The sequence below is a fragment of the Sciurus vulgaris genome (genome assembly GCF_902686455.1).
Source record: "Sciurus vulgaris genome assembly, chromosome: 3".
NCBI classification, from domain to species: Eukaryota; Metazoa; Chordata; class Mammalia; order Rodentia; family Sciuridae; genus Sciurus; species Sciurus vulgaris.
The window spans coordinates 37,131,337-37,150,897 of NC_136463.1; the positions used below are offsets into that span (position 1 = coordinate 37,131,337).

Genomic DNA, 19,561 nt, shown 5'->3' on the forward strand with positions numbered 1-19,561 from the left:
TTCACAGAAGCTCTTTGTGCAAAAGCATTTCACGAAAAGTGAGAGTGAGGTTAACATCAGATATTAAGTAATGCCCATCTTTAAAAGTTCTTAGATGCCCCACCATCTTTTTATATCTTTGCATGAACTCAGCCATCTCTGGTTCCTCTTTCATCATTTCCTTTCTCTCTCTCCTTTTTTTTGGCCCTCATACTGCTCTCTAGAACACTGTAGTCTTTTTTTCTTCCCCTTATTTCATGGAGTAGTTCATATCTTGCCATTCTTTACTCATGAGCCTTTTATTTACTTGTTTCCATTTTCTTTCTTTACTAGGTCATTAATATTTAATTGACAGGTTTTTTTTGGATTTAGGGGTTTAAACTATGCCTTATTCATGGTCTTTGCAGCTCTCAGCACATTCATGAGGAATGTTTAAGTCTGTTAATGTTTCTTGGGTAATTTGACCGTGTATTCTTTCATAAACTTTTCGTTGCTATCTGCAGGAAACTGCAAATCTCAAGAATATAGTGTGATAAATTATCACCAAAGTTTTATTAGTCACAGTAGGGTAGGCTGTACTGAGTCATTGTCAATCCCAAAATAACAATGATTTGTAACAAATGTTTGTTGTTTTGTTATGCTTAGGATGACTGTAGCTGCACTTAGCAGTATGTTTACACTTTGGTCAAGACCCACTATGGTTTACTTAGAACATCTATCTGGAATATTAAAAGCCTTGGAGCAGAGGCAGAAACATCATGAGAAGTACTGCTTGCTCTTAGAGTTTTCTTCCAGAAATTATACATTTAACTTGTGTTTATATTTTAATTGACTAAAGGAAGTCACACAGCATGCTTGTCTCTGTGTGTGTTTGTGGGTTTGTCCCTCCCACTGCCTTTCTCTCCTTCCTCTCTCCTCTATCCTCTCCTCTCTCCTCTCCGCCCCGCCCCCCACCTCCCATCGCTGGTGATTGAACCCAAGCAGCTTCTTTGTTCTATACCATTGAACTGAACTATACCACTAGCCCTGTGCTTGTTTTAATTTCAAAGATAAGTACATCATTCCCAAAGATGCAAGGAAGAGGGCCTAGGACAGCAAATATTTTTTAATGGTATGATAGTCTACATCACTTTTTAACCTTATGACATTGAAACCAAATCAGTTTATTTAGTATCCTGCAATCACAAACCAGGTTTTTGGACCCAAATCTGAGTGGGTTAAATTGTTTTTATTTCATTTTTGCATTACAAGTACTTCTGAAGAGCTGTTCCTCTTAAGTGAGAATGGAAGAAAAGGAAACTTCCAGAAGAGAACAAATAACTTTCTAATATATTTTCTCCTTATCCATTATAATGCCTTTCACAAAATTGTTTTGTTTACTTTTTAAAAAATTTTGTTTATTTATTGCTCTGCTGGTCCTTGTACATTCTAAGATATATTTTGAGCTATATCTTCAGCCTTTTTTTAAAAATTGCTGTATTGTAATCTTATATAACAGTGAGATTCACTATGCCATGTTTTTACATGCACATAAGTTGATCAATCTGATTCCCTCTACACACACTTTTTTTTTTTTTTAATTTTATTTGTAGATGCACACAATACCGTTGCTTAATATTTTCTATTTATTTTTATTTGGTGCTGAGGATTGAACCCAGTGCCTCACACGTGCCAGGCAAAGCACTCTACCATTGAGCCACAACCCCAGCCCCCTACGCACACTTTTTATTTTTTTAATTTTATTTATTTATTTATTTATGTACCAGGAATTGAACCCAGGGGCACTTAACCACTGAACCACATCCCCAGCCCCCAACTTGCTATCCTTCTGCCTCAGCCTCCCAAGCTGGCATGTACCACCACACACAGCTATTTTTTTAAAAAAATTTTTTTTGGCAGTGTCTCAAAGTTGCCCAGGCTGGTCTCTAATTTGTGATCTCCTGCATCCACCTCCTGAGTAGCTGGGATTAAATATGTGCACTATTATGACCAGCTTGTTTTGTTTCTTTATACCAATTTATTTTGCCCTTTTCCCCCCCTTCTCCTAGTAATCACTAGAAGTACATTTTTTGTTTTGTTTCCCATTATGTGCCTAGATGCTCTCTTGTTGCCTGCCTTGTAACCTCTCTTCACTTGTATAGAGACATTCTGTCAATTGAATGTGTAACACAAAGTGCAGGCACTTTATGAACAATGGCTGGTACAACATAAGCACTTAACAGGCGATTAAGATTTTTTTTTTATTTGCGGTGCTGGGGATTAGAACCCAGGGCCTTATGTTCGTGAGGCAAACACTCTACCAAGGGAGCTATATCCCCAGCTACCCAATTAAGATTTTTTTTTAAAAATTATTTTTTAGTTGTCAATGGACTTTATTTATTTATATTCAGTGCTGAGGATTGAACCCAGGAACTCACACATGCCAGGCAAGCACTTTACCACTGAGTCACAACCCCAGCCCCAAGATTCCACCCCCCCGTCCCCCCGCATAGTAGGGATTGAACTCAGGAAGCTGTACCACTGAGTTACATCCCCAACCCTTTTTATTTTGAGACAGGTCTTTTTGAAGTTGCTTAGGCTGGTGTGTGCCATACCATGCCTGGGCAGGATGTAAAATAGTTAGTGTTGTAGTAGGGGAAGTAAAATACAGGAAACTCAGACTAGGACTGAAACCTGAAAGACAAGTTAGGTGGGTTAAAGGGTTAGAGGAAGGGACGATGTATTCTAAGGCCGCGGAAATATTATGTACAAGGACTTCTGGGCAAAAGAGAACATGCCTCTCATTTCCTGAACATGTGTCATTAAAGATCTGATTCAGAAAACCTGTAGAAGCAGAGTAAAAATAATGTAACATTCATACTTGGAAGAAACTACTCACAAAATTTTCATGTATAAATATTTGGTGTGATATTTGTGTACTGATAGCTTGTTAGAAAAATTTGCATTCATTTTGTTAAGTACTGTCAAATTTGAATTATCACAGTTGTTCTTTTAAAAATATTTTGTTTTTTAGGCTTATAAATGGTGCATTGAAGCAATGAAAGAGATTACAGCAGGCTTACCAGTTAAAGTTGTGGTTGATGTTTTGAGGCAAGCATCTAAGGTGAATATCATGTTAAAATTATTAAATGAATTATAGGATTTATCAGGATTTAAATTTGTTTTAGTTAACTTACTATTAATATTATATTCTAAGTTTCTGTGCCCAGTTTTAGAAACTTGATTTCTAACCCAAACTGTCTTACATAGACTTTGTTAATTTTCTTATTGCCAAGGAAACTTGTGATATAATTCATTTTAGTAATTGTTTCAGCTCACTGAAGTACAAATCATGGTATTTTGGGGTTATTCTGACTTGAGTTTTTGATTTTCTTAAACCCATAGAATAACCTGAATTCTTTAGGCCAAAACTATGTGGGCTCTGATCACTTTTCTTATTAAGGATAACCTAGTATTAAGTGTTTTACTCTAATATTGCAGTCTCACAGCAAGACACCTTGCTATACTTGACCTGCTAGATCGTCTCTATTTGAATTTTTCTAGTTTCTTCTTATTCTGTAAATAAATGCGTTAATTTTTTGACCTTTTAGTAGCATTTAAAAATTACTGCTTTGGAGGCTGGGGATGTAACTCAGTGGTAGAGTACTTACCAATCATGCATGAGGCCCTGGGTTTAGTCCCCAGCACTGTGGCAGGGTGGGGGTGGTAAAAATTACTGTTTTGGTGCACTGAAGCCTTAAAGCATTAATGCACTTTTCACATATACTCTTTCTAGAAGTTTCTCAAATTTGAATATTCCATTTTCATCGGTTTTGCTTATGGAAATTCAGTTGGACAAAAGATTACACAAAATTCTGGATCTAAAAGACTGCAATATTTCTGTGAACATTAAATCACTTTATTTTAGAGCAAATAAAGCAGCATAGGGTTGGGATTGTGGCTCAGTGGTAGAGTGATTGCCTAGCACATGTGAGGCACTGAGCTCAATTCTCAGGACCACATATAAATAAATAAAAATAAAAATCCATCAACAAATAAAAAAAAATCATAAATATTCAGGTTATCATCAGCACTAGAAAAGGTATCTTAGCATATTTATAATTAATTGAAAACATCAAATATTCATTTAACATAGAGTTAAATATGCAAGATTTATTTTCCTATATGCGAACAATAGAGTTTAAAAACTACTGACTATCCTCATGGTTGGAAATATTTTGAGAGGTGATAGAAAAACTTGAAATTCTGTGCATTTAAAAATTATTAGATGAGTCTAAGGCATGCCACCCTAAATACTCCCCATCTCATCTGATAAGCAGGGTTGGACCTAGTTAGCACTTGCATGGGAGACCACCTGTAATACCAGTTACTGTAGGCTTAGAAAACAATACTACAGGAAAACTACTCAAGATCATTGTAAGCCACTCTAGAATTAGGTAAGTACGTTTTAAGAATGTGGAAGGATAGTATTTGTTAAGGACACTTTATCATGATGGTTTTGCACATCAAAGTTTTAAACTTTATGGTTTTCCTAGGTTATATACAGATCTGTTTATAATAGAATTTGTAAGTAATTTGGAAATAAAGAAATTGCAAATAGAATCCTTCTGTTTAGAGATTTTTTTTCTTACTACTACAATAATTGAAATATATAAACTATATTTATTGTAGCACACTAATAACTGCTTGAGAATTAACAATTTTTCATTTTGTCTTTAGGCTTGTGTAGTAAAACGTGAATTTAAGAAGGCAGAACAGTTAATTAAACATGCGGTATATTTGGCACGGTAGGTGGTGGTTATTAAAAATGTCATTTTTGAATTATTACTCTACATTGTATACTAATAGTTTTTCATCCTTTTATAGGGATCATTTTGGATCCAAACACCCAAAATATTCTGATACACTGCTAGATTATGGGTTCTACTTACTCAATGTAGATAATATCTGTCAGTCTGTTGCAATTTATCAGGTATGTTGGTTTTTTTTTTTTTTTTTTTTTCCTTTCAATCTAAATTGACTTGCTGACTTATATTGTTTGTGGTATATGAATCACTATTTCAAAATAAACCCTTTGAGCCCTGTCTCCCTCTTATAGGGCATTCATTAATTTACAAAGTATAACATAAAAGGCTTAAAAACTGATGTTTTAGAAATTAAACTTATGAGATTGGGTATATAAAATATTAAGATGTTTATTTTAAATTAGTTGGTATTTTTTAAAAGCTTACAATATTATTAAATATTTTTATTACTTTTTCAGGCAGCCCTTGACATTCGACAGTCAGTGTTTGGTGGCAAAAATATCCATGTAGCAACTGCTCACGAAGACTTGGCTTATTCTTCTTATGTTCACCAGTATAGCTCTGGGAAATTTGACAATGCACTGTAAGTTCCACATTCCTTTTCAGTAAATTATTAAATTCCATTTTTTTGTTTATTTTGTTTTGGTTCTTTTCCCCCAATAAATAGTACTTAATGTACTTCATGGATTAAATTTCTCTCCTGGAGCTTTAAGAAGATGCCTAAAATGTTACTTAAGTCATTTTACAATTATACCAATTTATAAGCCACTTATTTAGATTTTGTAGTTTAATATTGAGACATTTTTGTATAGAATATGACTTCTCTTTTGATTATTTCCTTTAATAATTTTTCTTTGAGTAATGTAGCAGCCTCTGGCTAAATATTATTTTAATAACGTAAAAACATCTTGCTTAAAACACAAATACTGAATAAAATATCACAGTCATCTCTTAAAATGTGTAACTGAGCTTTCAAGAATAAGGAGAAATCTTAACCAATAATGAATGAAAAATGCAAAGGCACAAACTATAGTATAAATCACTCAGTTGGTAGGAAAGCTTAGAAGTTTCTGTAACTGGCCATGAGATAGAACTGAAACCCTCACAAGTATGCCCTCAAGAAAAGGACAAATGGGGAGGAAAACATTATCCCACACCAGAGACATGACAAGGAAACTGTCTGAGCTTAGACTCACAGTAAACTAAAGGAGCGTCACAGGGGAATGTATTAATTACAGATTATACCACTTTGGAGCCTGGGGATCATGCATGCAGGAACCCACAGACTGAGAAGAACATCGAAGAGCACTATGAGGCTGCTAGTTCTCTTGGGATATCTTCTGGGAGAAAACCCAAAACTCTTTAAAAACATCTTGTAGATGTAGCTCACCTAAAGTCAAGTCACCATCAAAAATTACAAAATATGGGCTGCAATTGTGGCTCGGTTCTAGAGTGCTTGCCCAGCACATGTGAGGCACTGGGTTCGATCCTCAGCACCACATAAAAATAAATAAACAAAATAAAGGTGTCATGTCCATCTACAACTAAGAATATTTTTTAAAAAAATTACAAAATACATAAGGAAACACTTCTATGAGCGAGGGTCAGCAGACATAATGAGCAGAATTGGAACCCTATGACTTTAAGTCAAAATATTTTGAAGTGGGGTCTGGGGAATGTTACCCAATTGGTAGAGTGCTTGCTTCTCAAGCACAAGGCCCTGGGTTTAATCCCCAGCACCACCAAAAAAAAAAAAAATTTATACACACACACACACACCCATACACACACACATTATAAAGTATGTATGCTTTAATGATTAAAGATATAAAATGGGTTGGCAAACTGTAGCCTGCAAGCAAAGTAAAATTTTACTGGAATGTAGCCCTACTAATTGTTTCATCTATTTTCTATGAGTGCTTTCATACCACAACAACAGAATTAGATAATTGGGACAGAGAATGTGTGATCAGCACAACCTAAAATATTTACTATCTGACACCTTAAAAGTTTGCCAACCCTAGACTGGGGATGTGGCTCAGTGGTTAAGCACCCCTAGGTTCAGTCCTCAGTACCAAGAAAAAAAAAGTTTGCCAATCCTGATATAAAAGAAGAAGTCAATATACTATTTTGGAGGGAAAATTCAAAAGACAGATTTTGTTTACTTTTTTTCCCCCCGAAGTTGCCCAGGTTGCCTTGGGACTCCTGGGCTCAAGCCACCCTGCCTTAGCCTTCAAAAGACTGGTACTACAAATACCCAGTTTAGATTTCAAAATAAAACAACTGATACATGCTACAGCACCACTGACCACTTGAAAACTTTGTGCTGAATGACAAGCTTATCATAAAAGATCATATCTTGTATAATTTCATTTATATGAAATGTACAGAAGAGGCAAATCCATAAAGACAGAAATTAAATGAGTGTTACTTAGCCTTGGAGTTGGAGGGAAATGAGGAATGACTGCTAATGGACCTGGGTTTCTTTTTCTTTTTTTTTTTTTTTTTTTTAATGTTTTTAGTTTGTAGACACAACATCTTTATTTATTTAATTTTATGTGGTGCTGAGGATCAAACCCACTGCCTCACATGTGTGAGGCAAGTGCTCTACCACTGAGCTATAACCCCAGCCCCCTGGGTTTCTTCTGAGGTGATAAAATATTCTAAAATTGATTACAGTGATGGCCGTAAAATTCTGTGATTATACTAAAAAAATCTCTGAATTATACACTTTAAATGGATGAATTGCTTGTTATGCAAATTAAATCTTCATAAGAAAAAGACCTATTGTAAAAAAATAAAAATAATAGCTAGAAATGGAAAATAGTCATTGACATTAAAACTCAGTAGCAGGTTAAACATCAGATTTAATTACAACTAGAGAGAATTAATAAATTTGAAGATAGGTTTGAGAAAATTTAGGATTACTACAAATAAAGATAGGAGGCTTGGAGTTGTTTGCAAACTGGTAGATAAAATGGATAAATAGCTTACCTTCTACTTGATGAGATGGGCCATAAACAAATAACCAAACGTGTCAGGTAAGAATACTTCTATGAAGAATAAAGAAGGCTGAGTTTAGAGAATGATGATAGATTATCTGTAGGGACTTTTGTATAGTCTGTTCTGGAAAGACCTGTTTAATGAGAGTGAGCCATGTGAATACTCAGGGGAAGAACATTGCAGAGAGAGGGTAAATCACATGCAAAAGGTGAGACTGCTTTGCATGTTCGGAAACTTGTAGGCCTATATGGCTGGAGGGGTAAGAGAGTTAAAAGTTTAGTCCACGATTGATTGAAAATGTGAAACAAACAAAAATTGATTTTTTTACCATAGTTTTAAAAGTATTTTCTATCAGAATTATATTATAGTGTGATTTTTTTAATGCTTAAATCATTTTTAAGTAAAAAGAAATGCCAGACTATAATCTATCTGTATTACAGATTTCATGCAGAAAGAGCTATTGGTATCATTACCCACATCCTACCTGAAGACCATCTTCTTTTGGCTTCCTCAAAGAGGGTGAAAGGTACCCTTTGTAACCTAGTTTCAGATAATTTTAAAATGATAATGTATGGCATAAAATAGGGATATTTATTTTCTCAGTGGTAGTAGAATTGGGCCATATCTTATATTTCTAAAATAACCAATTCTCTCAACTCCACTGGAGGATTTCCAGTGGTTCTTAATGAAAAGTTGTTTGCTTCTCTCATATAATATTATTAAGATGCCTTGCTTTTTCCTATCTCTCCTTCCTTTCTTCCTTTCATGAATGAAATTAATGCATGCATTTCTTATGAGAAAATAGAGTTCAAAATGATTGCATTGTCACGAGTAAAATACTGAAGATGGGTTTTATAGCTTTAAGAGGAGTTTTTGTTTGTGTTTGTTTTTGGTTCGGGGGATTGGGGACGTGCTAGGCGGCAAGTTTTCTCCCTCCAGAGCTGCTGCTGCTGTGTGTGTGTGTGTACGTGCGCGTGTGCGTGCTGGGGATTAGGAGTGCTTGACCACTGAGCTACATCTTCAGTTCTTTTATTTATTTATTTTTTTATTTTGAGACAGGGTCTCACTATTTGCTGGGCTGACTTTTAACTTGGGACCCTCCTGCCTCAGACTCCTGAGTCTGGGATTACAGGGATCTGCCTCTTGCACCCAGCCCACCAAAGCTTTTTGATTTAGTACATTTATTTTGCTAACATATTGGGTCATCCTTAGGGTGATTTCATGCCTATTGGATAATTTTACCTTATTTCTGGAACTGGATGTTTTCTTTCTCAAGGTTGACAATTAAGTTACACAAGCACATGAAAATTTCAAAAATCTAAAGGTAGTTTAAAAAATAAATAAGTTACCTGAAACTCCACCAATTCTGAATCAATATTTTGATGAATGTTTTTTCAGCTTTTTTTCTTTAAATAAGATAATTAAGTGAATAAGGATTTCTTTTAGTTTTATAACCTATTTTCACCTAATGCATTATGAATGTTTTTTCCATTTGAAACCATGTTGCTATTTACCTTTTTTTTTTTTTTTGGGTGCTGCCGATCGAACCTAGGGCCGTGTGCTTACAATTAAGCACTCTACCGACTGAGCTATCTCCCCAGCCCCTACCCTTTTTTATAGAAGTGTTTTTAACCTCACCTCTGTTATTGACCTTTAGTATCTTTTTAAAATTTATTTTTATATATATTTTTAGTTGTCGATGGACCTTTAATTTATTCATTTATATGCAGCAGCACTGAGGATTGAACCCAATGCCTCACACATGCTAGGCAAGCACTCTACAACTAAGCCTCAACCCCAGCCCCGACCCTTTGGATCTTTAACATTTTGTTCTTCAGTAATGCTACAGTGATGTAAATCTTCTACCCACCTTTATGTAGACAATTATTCAAGAAATGAAATTGGTAAAGATATATGTGTGTGTACATATATGTGTATTTGTGTGTTCTCTCTGTCTCTCTCCATACACACTTAAGACTTTAGATGGAATTTTAAAATTTTAAGTGCAGCTTTGAAAATGAAATATCTTCTGGCCTGATTTAGTGGTCAAGTGAGTAGGAGGAAACCAGTTCTTCTAGTTGTTTTTGGTTAAAGATCATGTTTTATAAAGGGTGGTTTCAAAAACCTTGACACAGTTTCATAACTTTAAAAAGTTTGCCTCTTCCTGACATTTACTTTAAAAATGTACTCATCAGTAAAGTATAACAGTTCATTAAAATAGAAACTGATTCTATAAAATAATTTGAAGTATTCCATTGTTTTTCTTAAATTTGAATTGAATATAGTCTCTACAATAGAATGACTTCTGCACAATTGTACAGTTTGATGTGGAATACTGTGATCCTGACCAATTCTAAATTATAATCACATATAAACATAGTCAATAAATATTACTATTACTTGGTTTTCATTTAGATATTCTGTTGGCTTGATAAATGGTTTCAAAGTACACTAATTGTTGCTTTCTATTCAGCACTTATTTTAGAGGAGATTGCTATTGACTGTCATAATAAGGAAACTGAACAGAGGTTGCTTCAAGAAGCTCATGATTTGCACCTGTCTTCACTTCAACTAGCTAAAAAAGCTTTTGGGGAATTTAATGTACAGACTGCAAAACACTATGGTAACCTTGGAAGACTTTATCAGTCAATGAGAAAATTTAAGGTAGAAACATATTTCATATTTTTCTCTCCTTAAATAATAAATGTTCAGCAGTCTTAAATAATAAAATGTACATTCATTATATTTATACCTTATTCCACAAAGTAATTGAGCAAACAGTGAGTATAAAACAACATAGTTAAAATAAAATTAGAGAATCAGGACCATGGAAAAGTAAGAAACAGGTCAAATCAAAAAGTCTAATATGATTGTTATATAAAGACTTAGAACATAATTCTTTGCTAACTAAAGTATGTCCAGCTCATAACAGAATGCCTGACACATGGTTGATATACAAGAAGTGACAGATATTAATAACAAGAATTAATTGTATAATTACTTATTACTAATTAAATATTCTTAATTATAGCAATGAAATTACTGATTTTGAATCCCTCTTGGGGCTTACAGTAAGGAAAGAATGAGTCTAAGATGTTCATTTTTTGCCTGATAATCTCTTAATATATGTCATTTAGTTAATAAAAACTACCAAAACTCCCCAAAACAAAGTGTATATTTGTACAAATTAATACCTTCTTAACAAGGTCTAATTAAATTTTGGGATGTATTAACTAAAATAAATCACTTTCATTTTAAAATACCTTGTTTATTTCTTCTAACAATTTCTTCTTACTCAAGTTTTCTGTTTTACTTTTGGCATTGGACACTATTACTATTATCACCTTATGTGCACACCAAAAATGAGGAATGCTTCCCTTTGGAAGCTCTTGGAACAGCATAGTATGTTCTTTGATCTTACTACATTATGGCATTCAAAAACTGTCTTTCACATTTAGAAGAATTTTGCTCATTGGGTAAGAATTGTTGACAAGTAAAATATATTGATTCACATAATTATTTTACAGGAAGCTGAAGAAATGCACATTAAAGCAATTCAGATTAAAGAGCAACTTCTTGGTCAAGAGGATTATGAAGTAGCCCTTTCAGTGGGACATCTGGCTTCTTTATATAATTATGACATGAACCAGTATGAAAATGCTGAGAAACTTTATTTGCGATCCATAGCAATTGGTATGTTACCTTTAAATTTCCTTTGTGGGCTGGGGATGTAGCTCAGTTTGTAGAGTGCTTGTCTGTCAAGCACAAGGCCCTGGGTTCAATCCCCAGCACCGCAAAAAAAAAAAAAAGAAAAAAAAATTTTTTTCCTTTGGTAATTTGATTCAGAGACCAATGTGTCAACGTGTCTTTTAATATGTTGTTAAAATGGAACTACTATTACTGAACTGCAGAGGATATCCAGATACCATCAAAACATCATCTGGAATACTTTGTTAAAGGTTCTTGTTTGATGTTGAAGCCAGTAGTAAGAGGTGTGACTCTTCCAGAGTGTCAAGTGTAGGTAAAAATAGTTACTTTCAAGTTGATACAATTCCTGCTCCTACTCTCCTTCCCCTCACTTCTCTTGTCTTTAACATCACAAATCAGGTTCTACACCTGTTTTTTGAACTTTATATAAATGGAGTTACACTGTATTTTTATGTCTGACTTCTTTTAATGAACCTTAATTTTAAAATATATCTGTGTGTGGCATATCACTGTTACTTGTTAATTTTGTGTTACATAATGTAATATTTTATTGGATTAGTGTGTTATTATCCATTCCACTGTTAATTAACATATGGAAGAGTTGGACAGTTTCTAATTCAAGGTATTACAAAATAAGATGCCATGACCACCATCTGGTGAATTGCCTGTTAAACCTCTTGCCTGTTTCCATATTGAATTGTCTTATCATTTTCTCACTGATTTATAGAACTTCTTTATTTCTATGGATACAACAAGCCCTTTGTTGGTCACATACTTTGCCAATATCTTCTCTCATTGTATTGCTTGTTTTCCTAAGGGTGCCTTTTAAAGAACAGAAGTCCTTTATTTTATAGTGTGAGACAGTAATCAAATTTCATTTTCCATATGGATGTACAGTTGACCCAGGACCATTTCTTCAAAAGATTGTCCTTTTCCTGGTATCATAAATCCCGTTCTCATATTTATATGTTTCCCTCATTAGCCATAATATATTGACTGACTTGCTCAGTCCCCAAATGCATGTGGTTTCAGAATTGGTAATCCATATACCTGTGAAAAACAAACCTGCTACTTAGAGTTCTATCATTGTTATAGTTTTCTTTGTCTTTAACCTAAAAGTAGTATATTTTCAGAATCAACAGCAGTTCAGATTATCACTGACCTCCATATGTGGATAACATATGTGAATATGTTATTCATTTAAAAACAATTAGGTTCATTTACTTTTGTATTACATTTTGCCCCTTTTCTGTTTTTTTAATTTAATTTTTTTTGAATGTGTGAAATATTACTGTTTTTAAAATCACAACTATACAGAAAGGTATGTTCGGGAACATGTAATTTTCCCTCGTTTCTTCTTCCTATGCCCAACTTCCTGCTATATAGATAAAAAACAAGTACTTAGTTATTTTCCTACACAAAAATATAGCATACTACATAAATATTATTTCTTAACCCTTTTTTTTTTTTAACTTAGTATACACTAACATACCCTACAAATCCTTTCATGTAAGTTCATTGAGTGCTGAAATTTTCCTCCGTGGCTTACAGCTTAACATTATGCCATTGAGTGACCATACCACAGTTGATTGAACTGTTTTATGTATTTTCATGTGTTTCTAAATTTTGCCAGAACAGACATTACTCTCATGCATAGACTCATGTGTTTTTTTATGTTGTTGGGAATGCTGCCATTCTTCTTTGAGATTTCTTTTGGACTTTGGTCCTTTAAAACTTTAAAATTTTATGATTCTGCTCTAGTGAAGTCAAGTTCTTTAAACAAGAGAAAAAAGTTTAAAGTCTTAGAGATAGCTTACAGGTGGGAATGGTTTAAAGGTGGTGATATATAAGAATTGTTCTAAACTTATCTTTTTGGGAGTGGGGAGTGGGGAAGTGAGTACTGGGGATTGATCCTGGGGCACTCTACCACTGAACTATATTAGCAGCCCTATTTATTTATTTATTTATTTATTTATTTATTTATTTACTTACTTACTTACTTACTTACTTACTTACTTCCTTCCTTCCTTACTTCCTTCCTTCCTTCCTTCCTTCCTTCCTTCCTTCCTTCCTTCCTTCCTTCCTTCCTTCCTTACTTCCTTCCTTACTTCCTTCCTTACTTCCTTCCTTACTTCCTTCCTTACTTCCTTCCTTACTTCCTTCCTTACTTCCTTCCTTACTTCCTTCCTTACTTCCTTCCTTACTTACTTACTGTGCTGAGGATTGAACCCAGGGCCTTGTGCTTGCAAAGCAAGCGCTCTACCAACTGAGCTATATCCCCAGCCCTATTTTTTTTTATTTTTGAGACAGGGTCTCACTTAAGTTGCTGAGGCTGACCTCAAACTTGAAATACTTCTGCCTCAGCCTCCTGAGTAGCTGAGATTACAGGGATGTGCCATTATACCTGGCAGTGATATAGGAATTGTATCTATTTCTTTCAGGGGAATAAAACCAAGCCACTCTATTTAAAGAATTAAACTGATGTTTGTTGAAAGATCATTACTTCGTTATTGAAACTTTTTTTTATTTTACTAATTTATTTTTATTTTCAGGGAAGAAACTTTTTGGCGAAGGCTACAGTGGACTCGAATATGATTACCGAGGTCTCATTAAACTTTACAACTCCATTGGAAATTATGAGAAAGTGTTTGAATATCACAATGTTCTGTCTAACTGGAACCGGTTGCGAGATCGACAGTATTCAGTGACCGATGCTCTTGAAGACGTTAACACCAGCCCCCAGTCCACTGAAGAAGTGGTGCAGTCCTTCCTGATTTCTCAGAATATTGAGGGACCAAGCTGCTGAGGGAGGACCTCAGTTAACCAATTATCTTTTTCCCAGATTCCAGGGAATTCATACTGTGAAATCAAAACCATGTTGTTTTGGGGGCTGGAATTTGCATTGAAACACTGGTCCAGTCCATTGAAAGCCCTATTTTGGGTAATCCCTATCTTGCAGAGTGTCCGTAGAATAAGCATATATTCAGTTATATTCAGCATGTATCGCATGTATAAGTAGTCTGGCCCACATTCTCAACCTAGTAGAACAAACAACAAAAATCTTTTTTTTTTTTCTTTCTTTTTAAAAAAATAATTCATTTTCAGAAAGCCTGAAAGGAAAAAAAAAAAAAAAAGAACCCCTGAATAAAACTATTTAAGAGTTTAAAAGAGTTGCATTCTTATTATGTAAGGATGATTTTAACAACTTTTTAACATAAAATTCTTCCATGTGGAGGTATTCAATACTGTATTGTAAAGAAATTTTATGGGGAAAACTCTTTATATGCAGTATAGAAAAGTTAACACAAGTACTAATAAAAAAGGAACATCCTGACTTTAGGTTTGGCCACCTTTCCCAGAGAAGTGGATACAACCACTGTAGAACTGTATTACAAGGGAAGGACTGTCAGATTCATCTGAACTGGACCAGTGTTGATCTGTAAGTAATAGAAAATATGATAGAGACCAGTGGTTTTAATTCTTTTTGTTTATTTTTGGTACAACAATGCAAGATGCTCTAATAGTGTTTGCTAACAGGACCAGGAAGATCTAAAAAGGACCAGCCTAATATAGAAGGTGGTTATTTGGACCAGAGGCTTCAGATTATTATTTTAGCCCCTGCATATACCTTTATCAGTAGAATGATTTCATTTAGCTATATAAAGGAAAATGATAATGCACAAATTACATTCATATAATAGATACCAAACTAGGGAAATTTGGCAATTTTAGTGGCACATCATTAGTCAAGGTACATAGATGGCAATGCCATAGCAAGTCTGTAATGTCTGCTGCAACTACCACCATTATTTAAAATTTACCCTAATAATCAACATGATAAAACAAGTATGTTGTCGAAGAGTCATGAAATAGCTAATATCCAGGTGGGAGTTTTAGGTTACTACATTATCTGTGGGGATAATGGAAAATGAATGCCCAGAAATATGTCTTCTAAGAAATTCCTTTATTTTTATGGTAAATAACATAGCATTATTTTATTTGAAATCGAGTAGTCAAGTGGAAAGATCCCCTAATAGATAGATTTCACCAATATGTCTTTCCATTTTTTGGGTTCTAATTTTCTTTTTCTTCTTGTTCTTATTTTTTAAATTAAGCCAGTTGGATTATTTAATGTTGAGGTAATGTTCAAATTTGAGAAGTTATGACATGTAGCAAACCAAGAAACAAAGGTCTTTTGCTGTTACCTCAATTCTTATGATAGTGGCCCATCTGGTGCCTCTACAGTTAAGAATCTGGGTTTCTCCCCTATTTTCAGGGGTTCATGACTTGGCCATTAGAGATGTCATTCCAAGCTAATGCTTGGAGTAGTCTGTGGGTGAGTGAATGTGTGTTGAATTTTGGTTTTCTTTTAACATGCATGTTTGGTGAGAGGGGAAATAAAACTAAATTCACATCGAGTACAGAAAAATTAATTGGCAATTTCCTTTTACATACTTTTTTAACTTCCCAACTTTAACCTTGTTCGAAACTGCTATTTGCAGTTTTGTTAGTTATGAGCCAGTGCATTTAAATTCCCAGGAGGGGATTTATTGGGAGATGTACCTGAAGAGATGAAACAAGCCTAGATCCCTAAGATAATAATTTTGTGATTTAGAAATTTGGATTTTTTTTTTTCTTCAAATTATTTTCTCTTTAAATCCTGGAAAGAATAAATTGGCATGCCTGCAGTTTATGAAGCTGGTCCCCCTCCCAGTTAATTGCAGTCTGGTGCCAAAAGTCACCCTTTGTTAGTTACCAAATAGTCTGTGTGACCTAGGACTAACAATTTAAGTTACATTTTAAGTTACTCAGCTCTATCCTCATGGGCCTATATATTTAATACCTCCAAAGATATTTTCAGGATAGGCTTTGTATACTTTTATTGGTTATTAGAGTCCTACGGTATATTTGTGGTATAGGAATGTTGTGGTAAATTGTTTTTCAATAAATATTTTGAAACTTATGTTTTCCACATGAAGTTTTTTTTTTTTTTTTTTTTTTTTTTCAATTTTTTTTTTCTTTTTCTTTTTTTCTTTTTTGGTTTTGTGCACATACAACATTTCCTAGGATAAAATCAAGCAAATAACTTAAGGCCTTATCCTTCCTAACCCGGTTTGAATTCAACTTAGCTCACACTCAGTGATAAAGTAACATAATATTTAGAAGACTTGGATCACAGGGTGATAATGTCAGCTGGCAGCCACCGTTGTCCCCCACCGCACGTCATTATTGGCAGTTTCTCCTTTTCACCACTGCTTTAACGTAATTTTCTTTAAGTCCATCAATGTTGATATAAAATACACACTCTAGCTTAAGAAAACATTGCTGTTTTGTTAGTGATATGACTTAATTATTGCATTATGCTGATTCTGATGAATAATATCCTAGTAATTTTAAGTGTAGGATTTATACCTCTAGTAAAGATGTTGAGGGCAAGTTAAAGAAATGAATGCCACCATGATTTATGACATTAAAAAATGAAAAAAGGAATAAAATTACACTTGCAATAACCAGACTTTTTATATATAGTGGGGTTGAGTGTAAGGAAGCCCTGGTCAACTTAAAGATTTTTCTGGAGGTTTAATGAAGTAATGTTAAATAAGGACCTTTGGTCTCTTCGTTCCCTGACTTCTACCCAGTCTTTTTTCCTAAAGTTTGGTGCTACTCAAGTTGAGGGCATCAGGGAGCTCTCACATGCCAGTCACTCACTCTTGAATTCAGTGTAATAGAGCCTATTCTGTTTTTGAAGCATAATATTTATGGGTCCCCAAAACTGACTTTGCCCAAAGAATCCTTCTTATCATCAAATCTGTTTAGTTAAGAATGCGCTTGATATTGCTTTATAGTAACCCTTGCCCAAATAGTGTTGCATCGTGAAAACAAAGGATTTGACAAGAGACCTTTGTTCATAGCCTATTGGGAAGAGTTCACAATTTTGTAAAAATTAAGTACTAAAAGCCATGTGTTCATGCCTATAGTCTCAGCTACTTGGGAACCTGGACTGGTTGGGAGGATCACTTGAGCTCACAAGTTCTAGACTGTCATGGGCAACACAGCAAAACCTCCATCTCAAAAATTTATTTTTAAATACAGTGACTGCAATCTCAGAAATAATCAGTGCCATTTGGCTTCTTTTTGTAGTGCAGACAGAAAGCTAAACAGTAAACATGCCTAAAACAAGATTGAAGCTTTTGGCCAAAACTTGACAAATTTAAAGAATGATTTGCTAAGTAGCAGATATTATTAAAAAAGCACTTATTTTGTGTTTAAGAAATTTTTTTTAGAATTTTACTTTTGCTTTAAAAATTAATGCATATTTCACCTCTTGACTTTGGAGGACCTCAAGTTACCTGGACATTTTCTTAAAATATGATATTTGGATTAAATTCCAACTTGAACACTTGTAATTCTTTTGTCCACAAATCTCAGGAATGTTTTAGGTGGAAAGCTGGTTTTACCCTGTTGATCTGAAGGAGTGTGCTTTAGGATTTATTAAATAATACTATTCTTAATTGCAATCCTAGGTATCTATAGCATGAGTGGCCTTAGTGAGTTTGTTGAAGTGCACATGTTTTTCAAAAGTAAAATTTAAGATTAAATATATATATGCTATATGTAGATATCTAGAAAACTTGGTTTGTGGTGCACAGTTAAGTGTTGGATCATTAAATAACCGTTGCAGGTACCATTTGTGTAACATCACTCATCTCTCTATATTCCTTTTATGGAAAGATATGTTGCCATGGTAACTAAAACTTTTCAATTTAGTTTTATGATGTGAATGAATGCTACATTTTATTAAATATTACCAGGTCAGTACTATTTTTATACTTTATTAAGCAACAGGGGATTTTAGTTTAATAGCCTCAAAATAAAAAGCTCTTAATGAACAATTAAAAACAAATCACTAACATTCTTTACATGAAAGTCCCCACTACTAGTGCCACAGTAATTTCTATAGAAATATCTAAGGTCATTAGTAGATTTTTGAAGACAGTTCATTGTGTCAGAATGACCTTTCATATCATTCTCACTGACTTGTAGTGCCCACCATTATTTGTAACTATTAAATCATACTAAGTATGTTTGTAACCAGCATTGTGATATATTCTGTACTTGTATTGCTAAAAACGAATTATTGACCTAATAAAAATAGTGTTCCTGCATTCATAGTCTGTTTCCAATTTAGTTGTGACTGCTTTTGTTTGGGACTTTTTATTATAGAACACTGTGAGAGAAACTGCTTGAACTAGAACAAAAGTGCTCTTATTCAAGAAAGTTAAGATGTGTGGCAGAAGAGGCTCATAATGGTATCTGGAGATTGTGTTCATGAAAGCACTTTGAGAATGACCAATGCGAGCAGATTTTTTAGACTTTAAGAAAGTGACCATATCACTCTTCCCTAGTAATCCAGCTCCCAAAGGTTAAAGATGAATAAGAGACCTGGGAGTTCTGCAGGAAAAGGAGAAAATCCTAACTTGGATTTTCAGTTCCAGTTCTGCCTCTGCCCTGTAGGAATTTTTTTTTTTTTTTTTTTTAACCTTTACAAACCTCTTTGCGTTTCATCTCACATGAAGAAGGTCAAATTAGGTCTTCTAAAAACATCACAAGGGACTGGGGTTGTGGCTCAGTGGTAGAGATCTTACCTAGTGCGTGTGAGGCACTGGGTTTGATTCTCAGCACCACATATAAATAAATGAATAAAATAAGATCTATCAACATCTAAAAAATGTTTTTTAAAAGCACCAAGAATCAACATTTTAATAAGCATTTGGACAGTTACAGGAAATGAAGCCACATTTCAAAAAATTATAAAGAAAATATTCTAGACAAAATCCCACCTTTGCTTATAATAGCTCTAACTTCATTCTGCCTTCAGGCATACTAAATTTTTTAAAAATTTTCATGTCTTCATGACTGAAACTCAGAACATGCTGTTTCCTCTTCTATATGGAATGCTATTTTCTAGAAAAGGTCTTACCCATCTGTGAACTTAAAGGCCAACAGAATCTTTCCCTCAGAGTTTTAATTGCCACTTCTTAGTACTAATTCAGCCTTTTATTCAA

At 34.2% G+C, this 19,561-nt stretch overlaps 1 protein-coding gene across 2 annotated transcripts in view; it reads left to right on the forward strand.

Moving 5' to 3' along the window:
• The window catches only part of APPBP2 (amyloid beta precursor protein binding protein 2), a 55,369-nt gene extending 36,702 nt beyond the window's left edge, over positions 1-18,667 (forward strand). Inside the window, exons 6-13 of one of the 2 annotated variants that reach the window (XM_079131404.1) lie at positions 2,993-3,082; positions 4,699-4,766; positions 4,846-4,951; positions 5,243-5,367; positions 8,228-8,313; positions 10,261-10,451; positions 11,315-11,480; positions 14,048-18,667. In XM_079131404.1, coding sequence (XP_078987530.1) covers positions 2,993-3,082; positions 4,699-4,766; positions 4,846-4,951; positions 5,243-5,367; positions 8,228-8,313; positions 10,261-10,451; positions 11,315-11,480; positions 14,048-14,301 — 1,086 coding nt within the window. In that variant the 3' untranslated portion in view covers positions 14,302-18,667. The remainder of the gene's footprint in view (positions 1-2,992; positions 3,083-4,698; positions 4,767-4,845; positions 4,952-5,242; positions 5,368-8,227; positions 8,314-10,260; positions 10,452-11,314; positions 11,481-14,047) is intronic. The other variant, XM_079131405.1, reaches the window with a different exon arrangement.
• Positions 18,668-19,561: the final 894 nt, after the last annotated feature.